Source organism: Bufo bufo, chromosome 11, assembly GCF_905171765.1.
Source record: "Bufo bufo chromosome 11, aBufBuf1.1, whole genome shotgun sequence".
Lineage (NCBI taxonomy): Eukaryota > Metazoa > Chordata > Amphibia > Anura > Bufonidae > Bufo > Bufo bufo.
Genome location: NC_053399.1, coordinates 102,221,149 through 102,240,966, shown reverse-complemented (window position 1 = coordinate 102,240,966; position 19,818 = coordinate 102,221,149). Strand labels below are relative to the sequence as shown.

The window sequence follows — 19,818 nt, the reverse complement described above, 5'->3', positions numbered from 1 at the left end:
CGGCCGGTGTCCAGCTGAGAACATCCATCCGATCACCGCACCTGTGCACTGGCCCATAATTTTTCCCTACCCTAACCGCTGGCGAGGCTCCTGGCGCATGCGCACTCTGCGGTGAAATTTCCCTAACCTGTCGTTGTGCGCCTAGGGAAGTATAACATTACACCGGCCTTTGGGGTGTGCGGGCTGGTAACTACTTGGTTGGATAGTCAGCCAGCCTATGCCATGATGCCAGCAACAAGCAGTGTTTTTTTTTTTTTTTTGGGGGGGGGCGCCACAAGGTTAGCTCGCACAGGGCGCCTGAACACCTAAGGCCGGCCCTGATCAGGACCACAGCATACAATCCCCAAGGGAATGGGCTTTGTGAAAAAATGAACCAAACTGTAATTGAGATGTTAAGAGCAGTACCGCCTGCTACAAGAAATGATTGGCCTACTCTATTGGCTCAGTTGATGTATACCTACAATAACACTATTCATTGTTCTACTGGGTATACACCTTACTATCTTATGTTTGGCCGACAAGGTACATTACCTGCTGATCACACTTTGGGCGTACAAGTGCCTGATGCAATCAACCCCCTACCAAAAACTGATTGGGTTAGTGAGCACCAAAGATGTTTGATTGATGCACAGGAAATTGTTTAACAACGCATGGGACATGCCCATGAAAAACAACAGAAAGACTATAATCAATCTGCCAAGGCAGAACCTCTCAAAATTGGTGATCGTGTGTGGTTAAAAAATAACCATCGTACCAGCAAATTAGATAGCAAATGGGAGAGAGAACTTTATACCATCACTGCTATTCTCAATCTAGAAACTCATATGTATGAGATTGCCCAAGAGGACAAATCCCGTGTAGTGCATCGAAATCACCTAAAATTGTGTCTTAAAGAAGATACTCCAGTAGAAACTCCTCAAGAAGAAGCTGTTCCAGAAGAAATTCAATCCTTAGAGCCAGAACTGGAAAAACCAACTGAGCCAGAGGAACCAATACAGTCCTTGGGAAAAACATTATTAGCCTCTGATCCTTGGCAATGTTTCTTAACTCCATGGCTCAACATCTTAGTGCCTGCTAAAACCAACTTTACAACACTTCAACCAGAAGCTGAAGTTACTGCAACTCAGGAAACCTCAAGTTCCCTTGAAGCAAGATCTGAAGAGTCTCAGCCACTTCGTAGATCCGATAGGATTACAAAAGGACAACCACCAGTCCGTTACAGAGATTTCCTGCCCCAGGAGCCGAGAAGACAACTTCCAGCTCTGCCAGTTCAGCGTTTAGGACATCCTTACCTTGTCTTGAGTTCAAGAGGTCAAGAAAAAGACTGATTTATGTTTATCATGTTCCATTTTCCTTAAAGAACTTTTTAAGGGACTATTTGCCTGTTTGCAATGTTCAAGTCTGCACCCGGAGATAGACTTTCACGTACCTCAGCCTCCGTGATATTATATTTTTACATTCAATTAAGCCCAGGGAACGGACTTATACCCTGTGAGCCTCCTGAGATGTTTTTATTTTAGTTTTTTCTTCATCATTGTGGACAATTTTGGTTTCCGGTACATCATCATCTTCATCTTCAAAAAAATAAATAAAAATGTCTTACCCCATTTGTCACATTTCGTTGTTGCCTGAGATATGCTTGCCTAACCCATTTTACTTGCAGGTACAAGTAACACAAGAATGAAAGTTATGGTATTGTTTTCCTATGCATGCATGCTTTTCCCCTTTTTTATATCTTACAGGAAGATACAACATCGGGTCAAGAATGTGTCGAGGGCGACTTACATTTTACCATGGGGGTATGCAGCGTCCCACTACATGTGTGTGGGCACTGCTTAAAAGCACTTTTTACCCTAAAAACTGTATTATGCTGTATTGTGTGACTTTGTACAAATTTATCTGCAAAATCCCTGTTACCAAGCAGATTAGGTGTAATTTATACATCCCACCACTTAGGTTCTATATATACCTAGGTCAGGCCTAGTGAGGCAGATCAGATCAGATCAGGGTTGAGAATGTAGTTAGAGATTAGAGCAGATCTGAGGAGATCAGATTAGATTAGTGGAAGAGAATGCAGAGTGAAGACTCCGCAACACAGATTAGTGAGTGGATCCAACTTCGCTATGAGGTAGTACCAAGATGTGAGGCGCAGAAGAGCGTTTTCCTTCTGTGGCCGAACTATCGACTTGCATCCCTGACCAGTTGGAGAGAGTTTGCCTCCCTGGAATAGAAACAAGCTTCCTAAGGATTCATCGGTGATAAAAGCCATTATTTAGAGCCACAGACACCTTTGCACATGGTGGAGGACTTATAGCTTCTGGCAGCTTCTAGTTGTCATCATAAAGACATTGAAGAAGGGTCAAAAGAAGAGACCCCGGAAAAGATGAGTGAACTGAAGGGTCTACTGCCTGGTGTCCCGGAGAAGAGAAAAGACTCCAGAAAGACACGGAAGTCTGTAGTCGACATCGACAATGGGCTTGAAGAGTCCCTGAGTGGAAATCCCACAAAGTGTCTAAAGGAGAAGGGTGGTACTCCTTCGGCTGATGCCGCAGCAGAACAGAGTAAAGAGCCGCTGGAACAGGAGGCCCAAGAGTGGGGTGCTTCCAACAAGCTAGTGCGAAAAAGTAAGAAGGAACAGAAGTTTGGCCAGCTCCTGGCTGCAGAGAAATACATATCGGCTCGGTATGCCGAAGAACGTGACCGACCTCAGGCTAATGCTCGGGAGAAAGCGTCCAAGGCCCTCTCCTTGGCTAGAGCCCTTGAAGTGCTTGAGGAGCGAAATGAATTAGAGAGGCTGAACAAGCAACTCAGAGCAGAGATGGAAGCTCTCATGAGCTCAAAAGATGCCATCTATGAGTTGGAGAAGCCTAAGCGTGCTCCTGCACAGCAGGTGGAAGAAAATGAGAAACCGGAAGAGGAAGATCCTCTGGAAGGTGCCAAGAAGTCAGAGCCTGTTAAGAATGGGACTGGAGATGGTTGCACCGTGGTGCCAGCCGAGGCAGAGAAGAAGAAGGAAGATGTATCTGCTGAACCAGTTGATGGGGCTGATGTGGAAGAAGCAGAAGACTCTGATACTGAAGCCAAACCTGAGGTAACCCCTGTGGGGACTAAAGAAAAAAGAGAAGTGCTATCTGGTGATAGAATAAAGAAACAGAGTGGGAACACCAGGTGACATTAGAGCGGCTGAAGGGTGGTTTAAAACTGACCAGCCGGATCTCCAACAAAAGGAGGAGGCGGGAGCTCCCCGTGGAAAACGTGGCTGCAAAGGTTACGGAAGTTAAAGGTTGGGGGCCTAAGAAAAAAATTGTCACAAGGGTGTTAAGAACCACGCCTGACTCCGTTATACCCGGGGTCAGGAAGTCGTAGCGATTGGCTGCGCGCTTTATGTAAGATAGGGCTGTTTCCTTATGGTAGCTTTCTGGGTTTGCTTTGCAACCCTTTTGGCTCACTTAGGGATCCGTAGCTCCTTCTCCTCAGCTGTTCCTTGTCCAGCACTCCCAACCTCCTTATATTCCCATCTCACACTTCTCTGGTTGCCAGATATAGAGCTTCCTGCCTGGACATCTATTCTGACCTTCTGGAGCTGTGTTGCTGCGTTCTCTGGTAGTTGGTCCAGAACGCTACCCTCCGGATCCCTGTTGGACCTTTGTGGTCTGCTGTGGTCGCCCACCTGGGTGTATGTGTTTGTCTGTATTCTCTGTCCTCTCCCTGGTGTTTCCCTCTTAGTGATAGTGGTGCGGACTAGCGATCCCACCGGCCCGTTCACTATCTAGGGCTCATTTTAGGGAAAGCCAGGGTTTAGGCACGTGATCGCCGCACGGGTGAGGAACCCGTCTAGGGACGTCAGGGCAGTCAGGTGCCAGCCGCAAGGTGAGTCAGGGGTCACCACCTTTCCCTCTCCCTTGGGCAGGGCCTTCCCATTTCCTTCCCTTTGCGTGACGCCGGTCATTACATTATATCTGGCCCTTATTTTGTGTAGGTAAAAAAAAAATATATAATAATTTTTTTACCTACTTAGAATCCAGTATGGATCCAATTGCTGCTCTGTCCAAACAATTTCATGGCCTGTCTTTGGAGGTGGCAGGATTGAAGGCGTTTACCTTCAATCAGCAATTACAACTGACCGCAAGCCCAGCGGTTGCTACTGGTAACCAGGTTGTTGCGGAACCCAAGGTCCCTCTCCCTGACAGATTTTCTGGGGGAAGGGACAAGTTTTTGACGTTCCGTGAGGCCTGTAAATTATATTTTAAACTGCGCCCTTACTCCTCTGGTAATGAAGAACAGCGGGTGGGGGTTGTTATTTCCCTGCTGCAGGGGGATCCTCAGTCCTGGGCGTTCTCTTTACCCACTGATTCCCAGGCTCTTCGGTCAGTGGATGAGTTTTTCGGGGCCTTGGGTCTCATATATGACGACCCTGACCGAGTCGCACTGGCTGAATCAAGATTACGGAGACTCCTACAAGGAGAGCGGCCGGCAGAGGAGTATTGCTCTGAATTCCGTAGGTGGGCTACGGATACCCAATGGAACGACCCGGCTCTCAGGAGTCAGTTCTGCTCTGGTTTATCCGAAAGGGTTAACGATGCGCTTGCATTATATGAGACCCCCTTTTCCCTTGATGCGGTTATGTCCCTTTCTATCCAAATAGATAGACGCCTTAGGGTCAGGTTGAAAAAACCGGAGCCATTGGTAACCCCTCCCAAGCAGCAGTTAGTCTGTACGGACTTAGACGAGCCTATGCAGCTAGGAGGAACTACTCGTCAGGTCCGTCCTCCTGAGGCTCGCCGTAGGAGAGGGGTCATGTCATTAATGTCTGTCCTTCTTTCCTCAGAAACAAAAGACCGTCGGAAAACTTCTAACCCCAGGCTGTGTGGAGGATGTCAGCCGGGGGGTATACGTTTCCTCCATACGTACATCGCAATTTGTGTTGCCAGCGGTTATTGTTTTTGGTGATAAGACGGAGACTATTTCTTTCTTTCTAGACAGTGGAGCAGGAGTAAATTTGATAGATGCCCATTTTGCCCGCACTATGGGTTTGTCTCTCTGTACGCTGCAGAGACCTATTCCCATATTCGCTATTGATTCTGCTCCTCTGTCTCAGAGAAACCTCACCCACATTGTCCATAACTTACACCTTCGGGTAGGGGACCACCATAACGAGATGCTTTCAGGTTATGTTCTGGAGGGGCTTCCCACTCCGGTAGTGCTGGGTCTTCCCTGGTTGGTAGCGCACAATCCAGTAGTGGATTGGCAGGCCAGGGAGATATTGGAGTGGAGTGAGCATTGCAGAGAAAATTGCTTAAATAGCAATTGCTTAGTCGCCTCCATAACTACCCTACCTACATTTATTTCGGATTTTGAGGATGTTTTTTCTGAAAAGGGTTGTCAGAAGTTACCACCTCATCGTCCTTATGATTGCCCGGTTAACCTTATTCCCGGCGCAAAATTACCCAAGACCAGGTTATATAATCTTTCGGGTCTGGAGAGACAAGCCATGAAAGATTATATCTCCGAGAGCTTGGCTAAGGGACACATCAGACCCTCTTCTTCACCCGTGGCTGCAGGGTTTTTCTTCGTTAAAAAGAAAGATGGGGGCCTGCGTCCTTGCCTAGATTTTCGCGAATTAAACCGGATAACCATCCGAGACCCATACCCTCTTCCTCTCATTCCTGACCTGTTTAACCAGATTGCGGGTGCTAGGTGGTTCTCCAAACTTGATCTTAGGGGGGCCTACAATCTGATTCCTATCAAGGAGGGGGATGAGTGGAAGACAGCTTTTAACACCCCTGAGGGGCATTATGAAAATCTAGTTATGCCTTTCGGTCTGACCAATGCTCCTGCTGTCTTTCAACATTTCGTTAATGATATTTTTAGTCATCTAATCGGCAGGTTTGTGGTAATATACCTAGATGATATTTAAATTTATTCGTCTGATCTGAGAACACATGAGGTGCATGTCAGACAAGTACTGCAGGTCCTACGGACGAATGAATTATATGCTAAAATTGAAAAGTGTGTCTTCGCCGTTCAGGAGATACAGTTCCTAGGTTATTTATTATCTGCTTCAGGTTTCCGTATGGATCCTAGGAAGGTCCAGGCAATTTTAGATTGGGATCTTCCTGAGAACCTCAAAGCACTGCAACGGTTCTTGGGCTTCGCTAATTTCTATAGAAAATTCATTAAAAATTATTCGGTGATTGTAAAACCCCTTACTGACATGACTAGGAAGGGGACTGATTTTTCTAAATGGTCTGACGCCGCTAAAATTGCTTTTTCCTCTCTAAAAGAGAGGTTTACCTCAGCACCTGTACTAATCCAACCTGATGTCTCCCAGCCTTTTATTGTTGAAGTCGATGCGTCAGAGGTGGGAGTGGGGGCGGTGCTGTCTCAGGGTCCGTCTCCTGGCAAATGGCGTCCTTGTGCTTTCTTTTCTAAAAAACTATCTGCAGCAGAAAAGAACTACGATATTGGCAATAGGGAACTATTAGCTATTAAACTAGCGTTTGAAGAATGGCGTCACTTTTTAGAGGGGGCAATCCACCCCGTCACTGTGATTACGGACCACAAAAACCTTCTGTACCTCGAATCAGCTAAGCGTCTCACCCCTAGACAAGCTAGGTGGTCACTATTTTTTACCAGGTTTAACTTTGTTATTACCTATCGTCCTGGGGCAAAAAATACCAAGGCTGATGCACTATCTCGTTGTTTCCCTGGAGGGGGTAATGTGAGTGATCCGGTACCCATTCTACAAAGAGGAGTGGTTGTCTCTGCGGTACACTCTGCTCTGGAGGGGAAGGTGTTAGAGGCCAAGGGGGACGCCCCGGTCTCTTGCCCCTCAGAGAAATTGTTTGTACCGTTGAACCTGCGTCTCGAATTATTAAAGGAACATCATTATTCGGCACTTGCTGGGCACCCGGGTAGTAAAGCAACCTTGGAGCTATTGTCTCGTCGTTTTTGGTGGCCAAGGTTGCGTCATGATGTATTGGATTTTGTGTCTTCTTGTTCTACCTGTGCGCGCGCAAAAGTTTCACATACACGTCCTGCAGGGTCTCTATTACCACTCGTCATTCCCAATAGACCATGGACACATCTGTCAATGGATTTTATCACTGACTTACCTTTGTCTGCGGGTAAAACAGTTATCTTGGTAGTAGTGGACAGGTTTAGCAAAATGGTACACTTCATTGCGTTACCCGCACTACCTAATGCTTAGACTCTTGCTCAGGTATTCATCAGTGAAATCGTGAAGCTTCACGGGGTCCCTTCCGATGTTGTTTTGGATCGGGGAACCCAGTTTATTTCTAAATTTTGGAAAGCTTTTTGTTCCCGTTTGGGGGTACACTTGTCCTTTTCCTCTGCTTTCCATCCTCAGTCCAATGGACAGACTGAGCGTACCAACCAAAACCTGGAGACATATCTAAGATGTTTTGTGTCTGAAAACCAAGAGTTGTGGTCATCATATTTACCGTTAGCTGAGTTTGCCATAAATAATCGTCGTCAGGAATCCACTGGCAAGTCACCATTTCTTGGTGCATATGGTTTTCATCCCCAATTCTGTACTTTCAAAGAGGGGGGGTCTTCTGGGGTTCCCGAAGAGGAACGGTTTTCGTCATCTCTTTCATCGGTATGGCAGAAGGGGCAAGCTAACTTGAAAAATATGGGAGGTAAATACAAATGCATGGCTGATAAGAGACGGTCGCCAGGTCCGGACCTAGGAGTGAATGACTATGTGTGGTTGTCTACTAGGAATATTAAATTGAAGGTTCCCTCTTGGAAACTGGGTCCTAGGTTTATTGGTCCTTACAAAATTGTAGCCATCATCAACCCCGTGGCTTTTTGCCTGGAGCTACCTCAGACTTTTAAAATCCATAATGTCTTTCATAAGTCGTTACTCAAAAAGTATGTTCCACCTCTAGAACCATCACCGCTGCCACCCCCTCCTGTTGTTGTGGATAGTAATCTAGAGTTTCAGATATCCAAAATTGTTAATTCTCGTTGGGTCCGCCGCTCTCTTCAATATCTGGTGCATTGGAGAGGTTACAGTCCCGAGGAAAGAATGTGGGTTCCTGCGTCTGAGGTAAACGCCGACAGGCTAGTTCGGGTTTTTCATGCCTCTCATCCTGAGAGACCTGGTCCTGAGTGTCCGGAGGCCCCTCGTAGAGAGGGGGGTACTGTCACGAGGGTGTCGAGGACCACGCCTGACTCCATTATACCCGGGTCAGGAAGTCGCAGCGGTTGGCTGCATGCTCTATGTAAGATAGGGCTGTTTCCTTATGGTAGCTTCCTGGGTTTGCCTTGCAACCCTTTTTGGCTCACTCAGGGATCCGTAGCTCCTTCTCCTCAGCACTCCCAACCTCCTTATATTCCTCTCTCACACTTCTCTGGTTGCCAGATATAGAGCTTCCTGCCTGGACTTCTATACTGACCCACTGGAGCTGTGTAGCTGTGTTCTCTGGTTGTTGGTCCAGAACGTTACCCTCCGGATCCCTGTTGGACCTTTGTGGTCTGCTGTGGTCGCCCACCTGGGTGTTTCTGTTTGTCTGTATTGTCTGTCCTCTCCTTGGTGTTTTCCTCTTAGTGTCAGTGGTGCAGACTAGTGATCCCACCGCCCCGTTCACTACACAAGGCTCATCTTAGGGAAAGCCAGGGTTTAGGCACGTGATCGCCTCACGGGTGAGGAACCCGTCTAGGGACGTCAAGGCAGTCAGGGGCCAGCCTCAAGGTGAGTCAGGGGTCACCACCTTTCCCTCTCCCTTGGGCAGGGCTTTCCCTTTTCCCTCCCTGTGTGTGACGCCGGTCATTACAGAAATCTAGAAAAGAAGCAAGCCAGAAAGCTAAGTTCTCCAGCGAAGAGGAGACGGAGGAGGCCCTTAGACACTGTAGTCTAGGTAGGAAGGCAGTGTTTATGACAAACCAAGCTCTGATGGCCTGGGTCTGGCAAAATAAAGGGAAGCCTGCGACGCTGGCCATCTCTTCCAGGGGGAACGTTGAGCCGGAAGATGGCAGTATAATGCGGATGCCCTGTCACGAGCATCCAGTTGGTACATGTGTTCACCCCCACAGGTTTGAACAGGGGGGGGGGGATATGTGGCAATGTGAACATTGAGGTGTGGTTTCCCCAGGTTCCAGTCCGGGACTTAGGGCATGCTCATGTCCAGGGATCCTATTTAATCCTGCTACTGGATCTTGGGTGTGGCTCACTCTGGAGTGTCTGTGTGAAGCAGAGTCCTGGTGAGGCTCTGTCAGTGTGGTCTCAGCCGGGTGGGCTGAGGGGCCACGAGGCTAGGCGATAGCCTGAACTTTGGAGGACGCAGTGACGCCTGTGAAACAAGGATCACGAGGCCGGAGTCGGGAGGACTACTGGGCCACAATCCCCCAAAAGGTATTGAAGTGTCACAGCCTGGAGGTTGCTGGACTGAATGGCCATTTGTGTTCCAGGTGTGAACAGGGTTCTCTAGGTGAGTCAGGGATACGCTTGTGTGTTTAGTTACAGCCTCGCCGGGCAAGCGTTTGGTATTTTGTGTGGATGAGACACGGGATAAGTTGAAGCTGCGACTTCTTAACCTGTGCTTTGCTAAAGTGTCTGAAATAAAGCAAGAGTTTGGACATTATAATCGTGTCTGCGAAGATATCTGTGAGTGCGACCCCCTAAAAGAGACGATCGCTTACAACGTCTATAGGTCACAAACCGATGTAATATATGTCTATAGGTCAGATACTGATAGATGTAATATATGTCTATAGGTCAGATACTGATAGATGTAATATACGTCTGTAGGTCACATACTGATATAGATGTAATATATGTCTATAGGTCACATACTGATATAGATGTAATATATGTCTATAGGTCACATACTGATAGATGTAATATATGTCTATAGGTCACATATTGATAGATGTAATATATGTCTATAGGTCACAAACCGATGTAATATATGTCTATAGGTCAGATACTGATAGATGTAATATATGTCTATAGGTCAGATACTGATAGATGTAATATACGTCTGTAGGTCACATACTGATATAGATGTAATATATGTCTGTAGGTCAGATACTGATAGATGTAATATATGTCTATAGGTCACATACTGATAGATGTAATATATGTCTATAGGTCAGATACTGATAGATGTAATATATGTCTATAGGTCACATATTGATAGATGTAATATATGTCTATAGGTCAGATACTGATCGATGTAATATATGTCTATAGGTCAGATACTGATATAGATGTAATATATGTCTATAGGTCACATACTGATATAGATGTAATATATGTCTATAGGTCACATACTGATAGATGTAATATATGTCTATAGGTCACATACTGATAGATGTAATATATGTCTATAGGTCAGATACTGATATAGATGTAATATATGTCTATAGGTCAGATACTGATATAGATGTAATATACGTCTATAGGTCAGATACTGATAGATGTAATATACGTCTGTAGGTCACATACTGATAGATGTAATATACATCTGTAGGTCACATACTGATATAGATGTAATATACGTCTATAGGTCACATACTGATATAGATGTAATATATGTCTATAGGTCACATACTGATAGATGTAATATATGTCTATAGGTCACATACTGATATAGATGTAATATATGTCTATAGGTCACATACTGATATAGATGTAATATATGTCTATAGGTCACATACTGATAGATGTAATATATGTCTGTAGGTCACATACTGATAGATGTAATATATGTCTGTAGGTCACATACTGATAGATGTAATATATGTCTGTAGGTCACATACTGATAGATGTAATATACGTCTGTAGGTCACATACTGATATAGATGTAATATATGTCTATAGGTCACATACTGATAGATGTAATATATGTCTATAGGTCACATACTGATATAGATGTAATATATGTCTATAGGTCACATACTGATATAGATGTAATATATGTCTATAGGTCACATACTGATAGATGTAATATATGTCTGTAGGTCACATACTGATAGATGTAATATATGTCTGTAGGTCAGATACTGATAGATGTAATATACGTCTATAGGTCACATACTGATAGATGTAATATATGTCTATAGGTCACATACTGATATAGATGTAATATATGTCTATAGGTCACATACTGATATAGATGTAATATATGTCTATAGGTCACATACTGATATAGATGTAATATATGTCTATAGGTCACATACTGATATAGATGTAATATATCTCTGTAGGTCACATACTGATAGATGTAATATATGTCTATAGGTCACATACTGATATAGATGTAATATACGTCTATAGGTCACATACTGATAGATGTAATATATGTCTATAGGTCACATACTGATATAGATGTAATATATGTCTATAGGTCAGATACTGATAGATGTAATATACGTCTATAGGTCACATACTGATAGATGTAATATATGTCTATAGGTCACATACTGATATAGATGTAATATATGTCTATAGGTCACATACTGATATAGATGTAATATATGTCTATAGGTCACATACTGATATAGATGTAATATATGTCTATAGGTCACATACTGATATAGATGTAATATACGTCTATAGGTCACATACTGATAGATGTAATATATGTCTATAGGTCACATACTGATAGATGTAATATATGTCTATAGGTCAGATACTGATAGATGTAATATATGTCTATAGGTCACATACTGATAGATGTAATATATGTCTATAGGTCAGATACTGATAGATGTAATATATGTCTATAGGTCACATACTGATAGATGTAATATATGTCTATAGGTCACATACTGATAGATGTAATATATGTCTATAGGTCACATACTGATAGATGTAATATATGTCTATAGGTCACATATTGATAGATGTAATATATGTCTATAGGTCAGATACTGATATAGATGTAATATATGTCTATAGGTCAGATACTGATATAGATGTAATATACGTCTATAGGTCAGATACTGATAGATGTAATATATGTCTATAGGTCACATACTGATAGATGTAATATACGTCTATAGGTCACATACTGATATAGATGTAATATACGTCTATAGGTCAGATACTGATAGATGTAATATATGTCTATAGGTCACATACTGATAGATGTAATATATGTCTATAGGTCAGATACTGATAGATGTAATATATGTCTATAGGTCAGATACTGATAGATGTAATATACGTCTATAGGTCACATACTGATAGATGTAATATATGTCTATAGGTCACTTACTGATAGATGTAATATACGTCTATAGGTCACATACTGATAGATGTAATATATGTCTATAGGTCACATACTGATATAGATGTAATATATGTCTATAGGTCACATACTGATATAGATGTAATATATGTCTATAGGTCACATACTGATAGATGTAATATATGTCTATAGGTCACATACTGATATAGATGTAATATATGTCTATAGGTCACATACTGATATAGATGTAATATATGTCTATAGGTCACATACTGATAGATGTAATATATGTCTATAGGTCACATACTGATAGATGTAATATATGTCTATAGGTCACATACTGATATAGATGTAATATACGTCTATAGGTCACATACTGATAGATGTAATATATGTCTGTAGGTCACATACTGATAGATGTAATATATGTCTATAGGTCACATACTGATATAGATGTAATATATGTCTATAGGTCACATACTGATATAGATGTAATATATGTCTGTAGGTCACATACTGATAGATGTAATATATGTCTATAGGTCACATACTGATAGATGTAATATATGTCTGTAGGTCACATACTGATAGATGTAATATATGTCTGTAGGTCACATACTGATAGATGTAATATATGTCTATAGGTCACATACTGATATAGATGTAATATATGTCTATAGGTCAGATACTGATAGATGTAATATATGTCTATAGGTCACATACTGATAGATGTAATATATGTCTGTAGGTCAGATACTGATAGATGTAATATACGTCTATAGGTCACATACTGATAGATGTAATATATGTCTATAGGTCACATACTGATATAGATGTAATATATGTCTATAGGTCACATACTGATATAGATGTAATATATGTCTATAGGTCACATACTGATATAGATGTAATATATGTCTATAGGTCACATACTGATATAGATGTAATATATGTCTATAGGTCACATACTGATATAGATGTAATATATGTCTATAGGTCACATACTGATATAGATGTAATATATGTCTATAGGTCAGATACTGATAGATGTAATATATGTCTATAGGTCAGATACTGATAGATGTAATATATGTCTATAGGTCAGATACTGATAGATGTAATATATGTCTATAGGTCACATACTGATATAGATGTAATATATGTCTATAGGTCAGATACTGATAGATGTAATATACCGTATGTCTATAGGTCAGATACTGATAGATGTAATATATGTCTATAGGTCAGATACTGATGTGTTCCTTCAAACACAGCGTGGAATCTGGGGTGTGATATAGACTCACATCGGGGAACAGATGATGACGGGAATATGAAATATTTATTATATTCAGATATAACAGAATGTATCATCCGCCATGTAATATAACAAATACATAACAACCAACAGTATAATACCCCCCCCCAGCAGTACATAGGAGAAATATAATCACCCTCTTAATCATAAATTATACTGACGAATCAAGTGCATAATAGAAGCAATATATAGAATCGATTATAATGTCCCCACACCTCCACCTGGTGACCCATCCACATAACAGCCCACACTGCTCCACACCTCCACCTGGTGACCCATCCACATAACGGCCCACACAGCTCCACACCTCCACCTGGTGACCCATCCACGTAACAGCCCACACTGCTCCACACCTCCACCTGGTGACCCATCCACATAACAGCCCACACTGCTCCACACCTCCACCTGGTGACCCATCCACATAACAGCCCACACTGCTCCACACCTCCATCTGGTGACCCATCCACATAACAGCCCACACAGCTCCACACCTCCACCTGGTGACCCATCCTATAACAGCCCACACAGCTCCACACCTCCACCTGTTGACCCATCCACGTCACTGCCCACACTGCTCCACACCTCCACCTGGTGACCCATCCACATAACAGCCCACACAGCTCCACACCTCCACCTGGTGACCCATCCTATAACAGCCCACACAGCTCCACACCTCCACCTGGTGACCCATCCTATAACAGCCCACACAGCTCCACACCTCCACCTGGTGACCCATCCACATAACAGCCCACACAGCTCCACACCTCCACCTGGCGACCCATCCACATAACAGCCCACACAGCTCCACACCTCCATCTGGTGACCCATCCACATAACAGCCCACACAGCTCCACACCTCCACCTGGTGACCCATCCACGTCACTGCCCACACAGCTCCACACCTCCACCTGGTGACCCATCCACGTAACAGCCCACACTGCTCCACACCTCCACCTGGTGACCCATCCACATAACAGCCCACACAGCTCCACACCTCCACCTGGTGACCCATCCACATAACAGCCCACACAGCTCCACACCTCCACCTGGTGACCCATCCACGTAACAGCCCACACTGCTCCACACCTCCACCTGGTGACCCATCCACATAACAGCCCACACAGCTCCACACCTCCACCTGGTGACCCATCCACATAACAGCCCACACAGCTCCACACCTCCACCTGGTGACCCATCCACATAACGGCCCACACAGCTCCACACCTCCACCTGGTGACCCATCCACATAACAGCCCACACAGCTCCACACCTCCACCTGGTGACCCATCCACATAACAGCCCACACAGCTCCACACCTCCGCCTGGTGACCCATCCTATAACAGCCCACACTGCTCCACACCTCCACCTGGTGAACCATCCACATAACAGCCCACACAGCTCCACACCTCCACCTGGTGACCCATCCACATAACAGCCCACACAGCTCCACACCTCCACCTGGTGACCCATCCACATAACAGCCCACACTGCTCCACACCTCCATCTGGTGACCCATCCACATAACAGCCCACACTGCTCCACACCTCCACCTGGTGACCCATCCACATAACGGCCCACACAGCTCCACACCTCCACCTGGTGACCCATCCACATAACAGCCCACACAGCTCCACACCTCCATCTGGTGACCCATCCACGTCACTGCCCACACAGCTCCACACCTCCACCTGGTGACCCATCCACATAACAGCCCACACAGCTCCACACCTCCACCTGGTGACCCATCCACATAACAGCCCACACAGCTCCACACCTCCGCCTGGTGACCCATCCACATAACAGCCCACACAGCTCCACACCTCCATCTGGTGACCCATCCACGTCACTGCCCACACAGCTCCACACCTCCACCTGGTGACCCATCCACATAACAGCCCACACAGCTCCACACCTCCATCTGGTGACCCATCCACATAACAGCCCACACAGCTCCACACCTCCGCCTGGTGACCCATCCACATAACAGCCCACACAGCTCCACACCTCCATCTGGTGACCCATCCACGTCACTGCTCCACACCTCCATCTGGTGACCCATCCACGTCACTGCCCACACAGCTCCACACCTCCACCTGGTGACCCATCCACATAACGGCCCACACAGCTCCACACCTCCACCCGGTGACCCATCCACATAATGGCCCACACAGCTCCACACCTCCACCTGGTGACCCATCCACGTCACTGCTCCACACCTCCACCTGGTGACCCATCCACATAACAGCCCACACTGCTCCACACCTCCACCTGGTGACCCATCCACATAATGGCCCACACAGCTCCACACCTCCACCTGGTGACCCATCCACATAACAGCCCACACAGCTCCACACCTCCACCTGGTGACCCATCCACATAACAGCCCACACAGCTCCACACCTCCACCTGGTGACCCATCCACATAACAGCCCACACAGCTCCACACCTCCATCTGGTGACCCATCCACATAACAGCCCACACTGCTCCACACCTCCACCTGGTGACCCATCCACATAACAGCCCACACAGCTCCACACCTCCACCTGGTGACCCATCCACGTCACTGCCCACACTGCTCCACACCTCCACCTGGTGACCCATCCACATAACAGCCCACACTGCTCCACACCTCCATCTGGTGACCCATCCACATAACAGCCCACACAGCTCCACACCTCCACCTGGTGACCCATCCACATAACAGCCCACACAGCTCCACACCTCCACCTGGTGACCCATCCACATAACAGCCCACACTGCTCCACACCTCCACCTGGTGACCCATCCACATAACAGCCCACACAGCTCCACACCTCCACCTGGTGACCCATCCACATAACAGCCCACACAGCTCCACACCTCCACCTGGTGACCCATCCACGTCACTGCTCCACACCTCCACCTGGTGACCCATCCACGTCACAGCCCACACAGCTCCACACCTCCACCTGGTGACCCATCCACGTCACTGCCCACACAGCTCCACACCTCCACCTGGTGACCCATCCACATAACAGCCCACACAGCTCCACACCTCCACCTGGTGACCCATCCTATAACAGCCCACACTGCTCCACACCTCCACCTGGTGACCCATCCACGTCACTGCCCACACTGCTCCACACCTCCACCTGGTGACCCATCCACATAACAGCCCACACAGCTCCACACCTCCATCTGGTGACCCATCCACATAACAGCCCACACAGCTCCACACCTCCACCTGGTGACCCATCCTATAACAGCCCACACAGCTCCACACCTCCACCTGGTGACCCATCCACGTCACTGCCCACACTGCTCCACACCTCCACCTGGTGACCCATCCACATAACAGCCCACACAGCTCCACACCTCCACCTGGTGACCCATCCACATAACAGCCCACACAGCTCCACACCTCCACCTGGTGACCCATCCACATAACGGCCCACACAGCTCCACACCTCCACCTGGTGACCCATCCACGTCACTGCTCCACACCTCCATCTGGTGACCCATCCACGTCACTGCCCACACAGCTCCACACCTCCACCTGGTGACCCATCCACATAACAGCCCACACAGCTCCACACCTCCACCTGGTGACCCATCCACATAACGGCCCACACAGCTCCACACCTCCACCCGGTGACCCATCCACATAATGGCCCACACAGCTCCACACCTCCACCTGGTGACCCATCCACGTCACTGCTCCACACCTCCACCTGGTGACCCATCCACATAACAGCCCACACTGCTCCACACCTCCACCTGGTGACCCATCCACATAACGGCCCACACAGCTCCACACCTCCACCTGGTGACCCATCCACATAACAGCCCACACAGCTCCACACCTCCACCTGGTGACCCATCCACATAACAGCCCACACAGCTCCACACCTCCACCTGGTGACCCATCCACATAACAGCCCACACAGCTCCACACCTCCATCTGGTGACCCATCCACATAACAGCCCACACTGCTCCACACCTCCACCTGGTGACCCATCCACATAAAAGCCCACACAGCTCCACACCTCCACCTGGTGACCCATCCACGTCACTGCCCACACTGCTCCACACCTCCACCTGGTGACCCATCCACATAACAGCCCACACTGCTCCACACCTCCATCTGGTGACCCATCCACATAACAGCCCACACAGCTCCACACCTCCACCTGGTGACCCATCCACATAACAGCCCACACAGCTCCACACCTCCACCTGGTGACCCATCCACATAACAGCCCACACTGCTCCACACCTCCACCTGGTGACCCATCCACATAACAGCCCACACAGCTCCACACCTCCACCTGGTGACCCATCCACATAACAGCCCACACAGCTCCACACCTCCACCTGGTGACCCATCCACGTCACTGCTCCACACCTCCACCTGGTGACCCATCCACGTCACAGCCCACACAGCTCCACACCTCCACCTGGTGACCCATCCACGTCACTGCCCACACAGCTCCACACCTCCACCTGGTGACCCATCCACATAACAGCCCACACAGCTCCACACCTCCACCTGGTGACCCATCCTATAACAGCCCACACTGCTCCACACCTCCACCTGGTGACCCATCCACGTCACTGCCCACACTGCTCCACACCTCCACCTGGTGACCCATCCACATAACAGCCCACACAGCTCCACACCTCCATCTGGTGACCCATCCACATAACAGCCCACACAGCTCCACACCTCCACCTGGTGACCCATCCTATAACAGCCCACACAGCTCCACACCTCCACCTGTTGACCCATCCACGTCACTGCCCACACTGCTCCACACCTCCACCTGGTGACCCATCCACATAACAGCCCACACAGCTCCACACCTCCACCTGGTGACCCATCCTATAACAGCCCACACTGCTCCACACCTCCACCTGGTGACCCATCCACATAACAGCCCACACAGCTCCACACCTCCACCTGGTGACCCATCCACGTCACTGCCCACACAGCTCCACACCTCCACCTGGTGACCCATCCACATAACAGCCCACACAGCTCCACACCTCCACCTGGTGACCCATCCACGTCACTGCCCACACAGCTCCACACCTCCACCTGGTGACCCATCCACATAACAGCCCACACTGCACCACACCTCCACCTGGTGACCCATCCACGTCACTGCCCACACAGCTCCACACCTCCACCTGGTGACCCATCCACGTCACTGCCCACACAGCTCCACACCTCCACCTGGTGACCCATCCACATAACAGCCCACACAGCTCCACACCTCCACCTGGTGACCCATCCACATAACAGCCCACACTGCTCCACACCTCCACCTGGTGACCCATCCACATAACAGCCCACACAGCTCCACACCTCCATCTGGTGACCCATCCACGTCACTGCCCACACAGCTCCACACCTCCATCTGGTGACCCATCCACATAACAGCCCACACAGCTCCACACCTCCACCTGGTGACCCATCCACATAACAGCCCACACTGCTCCACACCTCCACCTGGTGACCCATCCACATAACAGCCCACACAGCTCCACACCTCCACCTGGTGACCCATCCACGTCACTGCCCACACTGCTCCACACCTCCATCTGGTGACCCATCCACATAACAGCCCACACAGCTCCACACCTCCACCTGGTGACCCATCCACGTCACTGCCCACACAGCTCCACACCTCCGCCTGGTGACCCATCCACATAACAGCCCACACTGCTCCACACCTCCACCTGGTGACCCATCCACATAACAGCCCACACTGAGAAAGGGCCCATATCAAGGAGTACAACAGGGCCCCTTTTGGTTTAGTGTTCCCTACACCTGTTCCTGTGGGGAGGGGATCTCTGCACCCCCCACCCCCATAGTCACATGGTCTATGTGGTAATGTACTCGTCAGGTGTATGACTGCAGGGTGTTATTTATAGTGACCTCCAGCAGATGGCGCCATGACATTACAAAGCCTGAGAACAGTTCACTTCTGGTGACTGCCAACCTCGTCAGTTGAAGATACCTCTGGCCTGGCCAGGGACTGCACATGTTTACTGTTGATGGAGCCTGTGCTGGTGATGGAGCCTGTGCTGGTGATGGATCCCTGCACCCGATGATGGAGCCTGTGCTGGTGATGGATCCCTGCACCCGATGATGGAGCCTGTGCTGGTGATGGATCCCTGCACCCGATGATGGAGCCTGTGCTGGTGATGGATCCCTGCACCCGATGATGGAGCCTGTGCTGGTGATGGATCCCTGCACCCGATGATGGAGCCTGTGCTGGTGATGGATCCCTGCAC

The 19,818-nt window shown here is 47.6% G+C and overlaps 1 protein-coding gene across 50 annotated transcripts; it reads right to left on the bottom strand.

Annotated features, from left to right (window-relative positions):
- Positions 1–13,595: 13,595 nt before the first annotated feature.
- LOC120982510 lies at positions 13,596–19,810 on the bottom strand. Of its 50 annotated transcripts, none has more exons than XM_040412723.1 (13): positions 19,215–19,810; positions 18,979–19,168; positions 18,113–18,198; positions 17,930–18,067; positions 17,617–17,892; positions 17,243–17,524; positions 17,074–17,159; positions 16,807–16,990; positions 16,632–16,669; positions 14,445–15,509; positions 14,261–14,398; positions 14,125–14,170; positions 13,596–14,033 (listed from the first exon to the last, which is right to left on the bottom strand). In XM_040412723.1, the coding sequence occupies exons 1-9, from the start codon at positions 19,303–19,305 to the stop codon at positions 16,641–16,643; spliced, it is 1,362 nt and encodes a 453-aa protein (XP_040268657.1). In that variant the 5' UTR covers positions 19,306–19,810; the 3' UTR covers positions 13,596–14,033; positions 14,125–14,170; positions 14,261–14,398; positions 14,445–15,509; positions 16,632–16,640. The 50 variants fall into 50 exon arrangements, 23 of the variants coding, with proteins under 23 accessions (XP_040268657.1, XP_040268642.1, XP_040268649.1 ...); XM_040412707.1 differs by lacking the exons at positions 16,632–16,669; positions 17,930–18,067; positions 18,113–18,198; positions 18,979–19,168; positions 19,215–19,810 and adding exons at positions 15,760–15,805; positions 15,852–16,311; positions 16,487–16,623; positions 16,670–16,761; positions 18,296–18,320 and having other exon boundaries at positions 13,598–14,033; positions 14,445–15,087; XM_040412708.1 differs by lacking the exons at positions 16,632–16,669; positions 17,930–18,067; positions 18,113–18,198; positions 18,979–19,168; positions 19,215–19,810 and adding exons at positions 15,754–16,403; positions 16,533–16,623; positions 16,670–16,761; positions 18,296–18,320 and having other exon boundaries at positions 14,445–15,495.
- Positions 19,811–19,818: the final 8 nt, after the last annotated feature.

Excerpts from the sequence above, each read along its gene's own strand:
- LOC120982510 (XM_040412706.1), bottom strand. Across the intron at positions 17,160-17,242 it reads GGATGGGTCACCAGGTGGAG|GTGTGGAGCTGTGTGGGCCG; the intron begins GTGTGGAGCAGT and ends CACCGGGTGGAG. Across the intron at positions 16,312-16,486 it reads TGACGTGGATGGGTCACCAG|GTGGAGGTGTGGAGCAGTGT; the intron begins GTGGAGGTGTGG and ends ATGGGTCACCAG.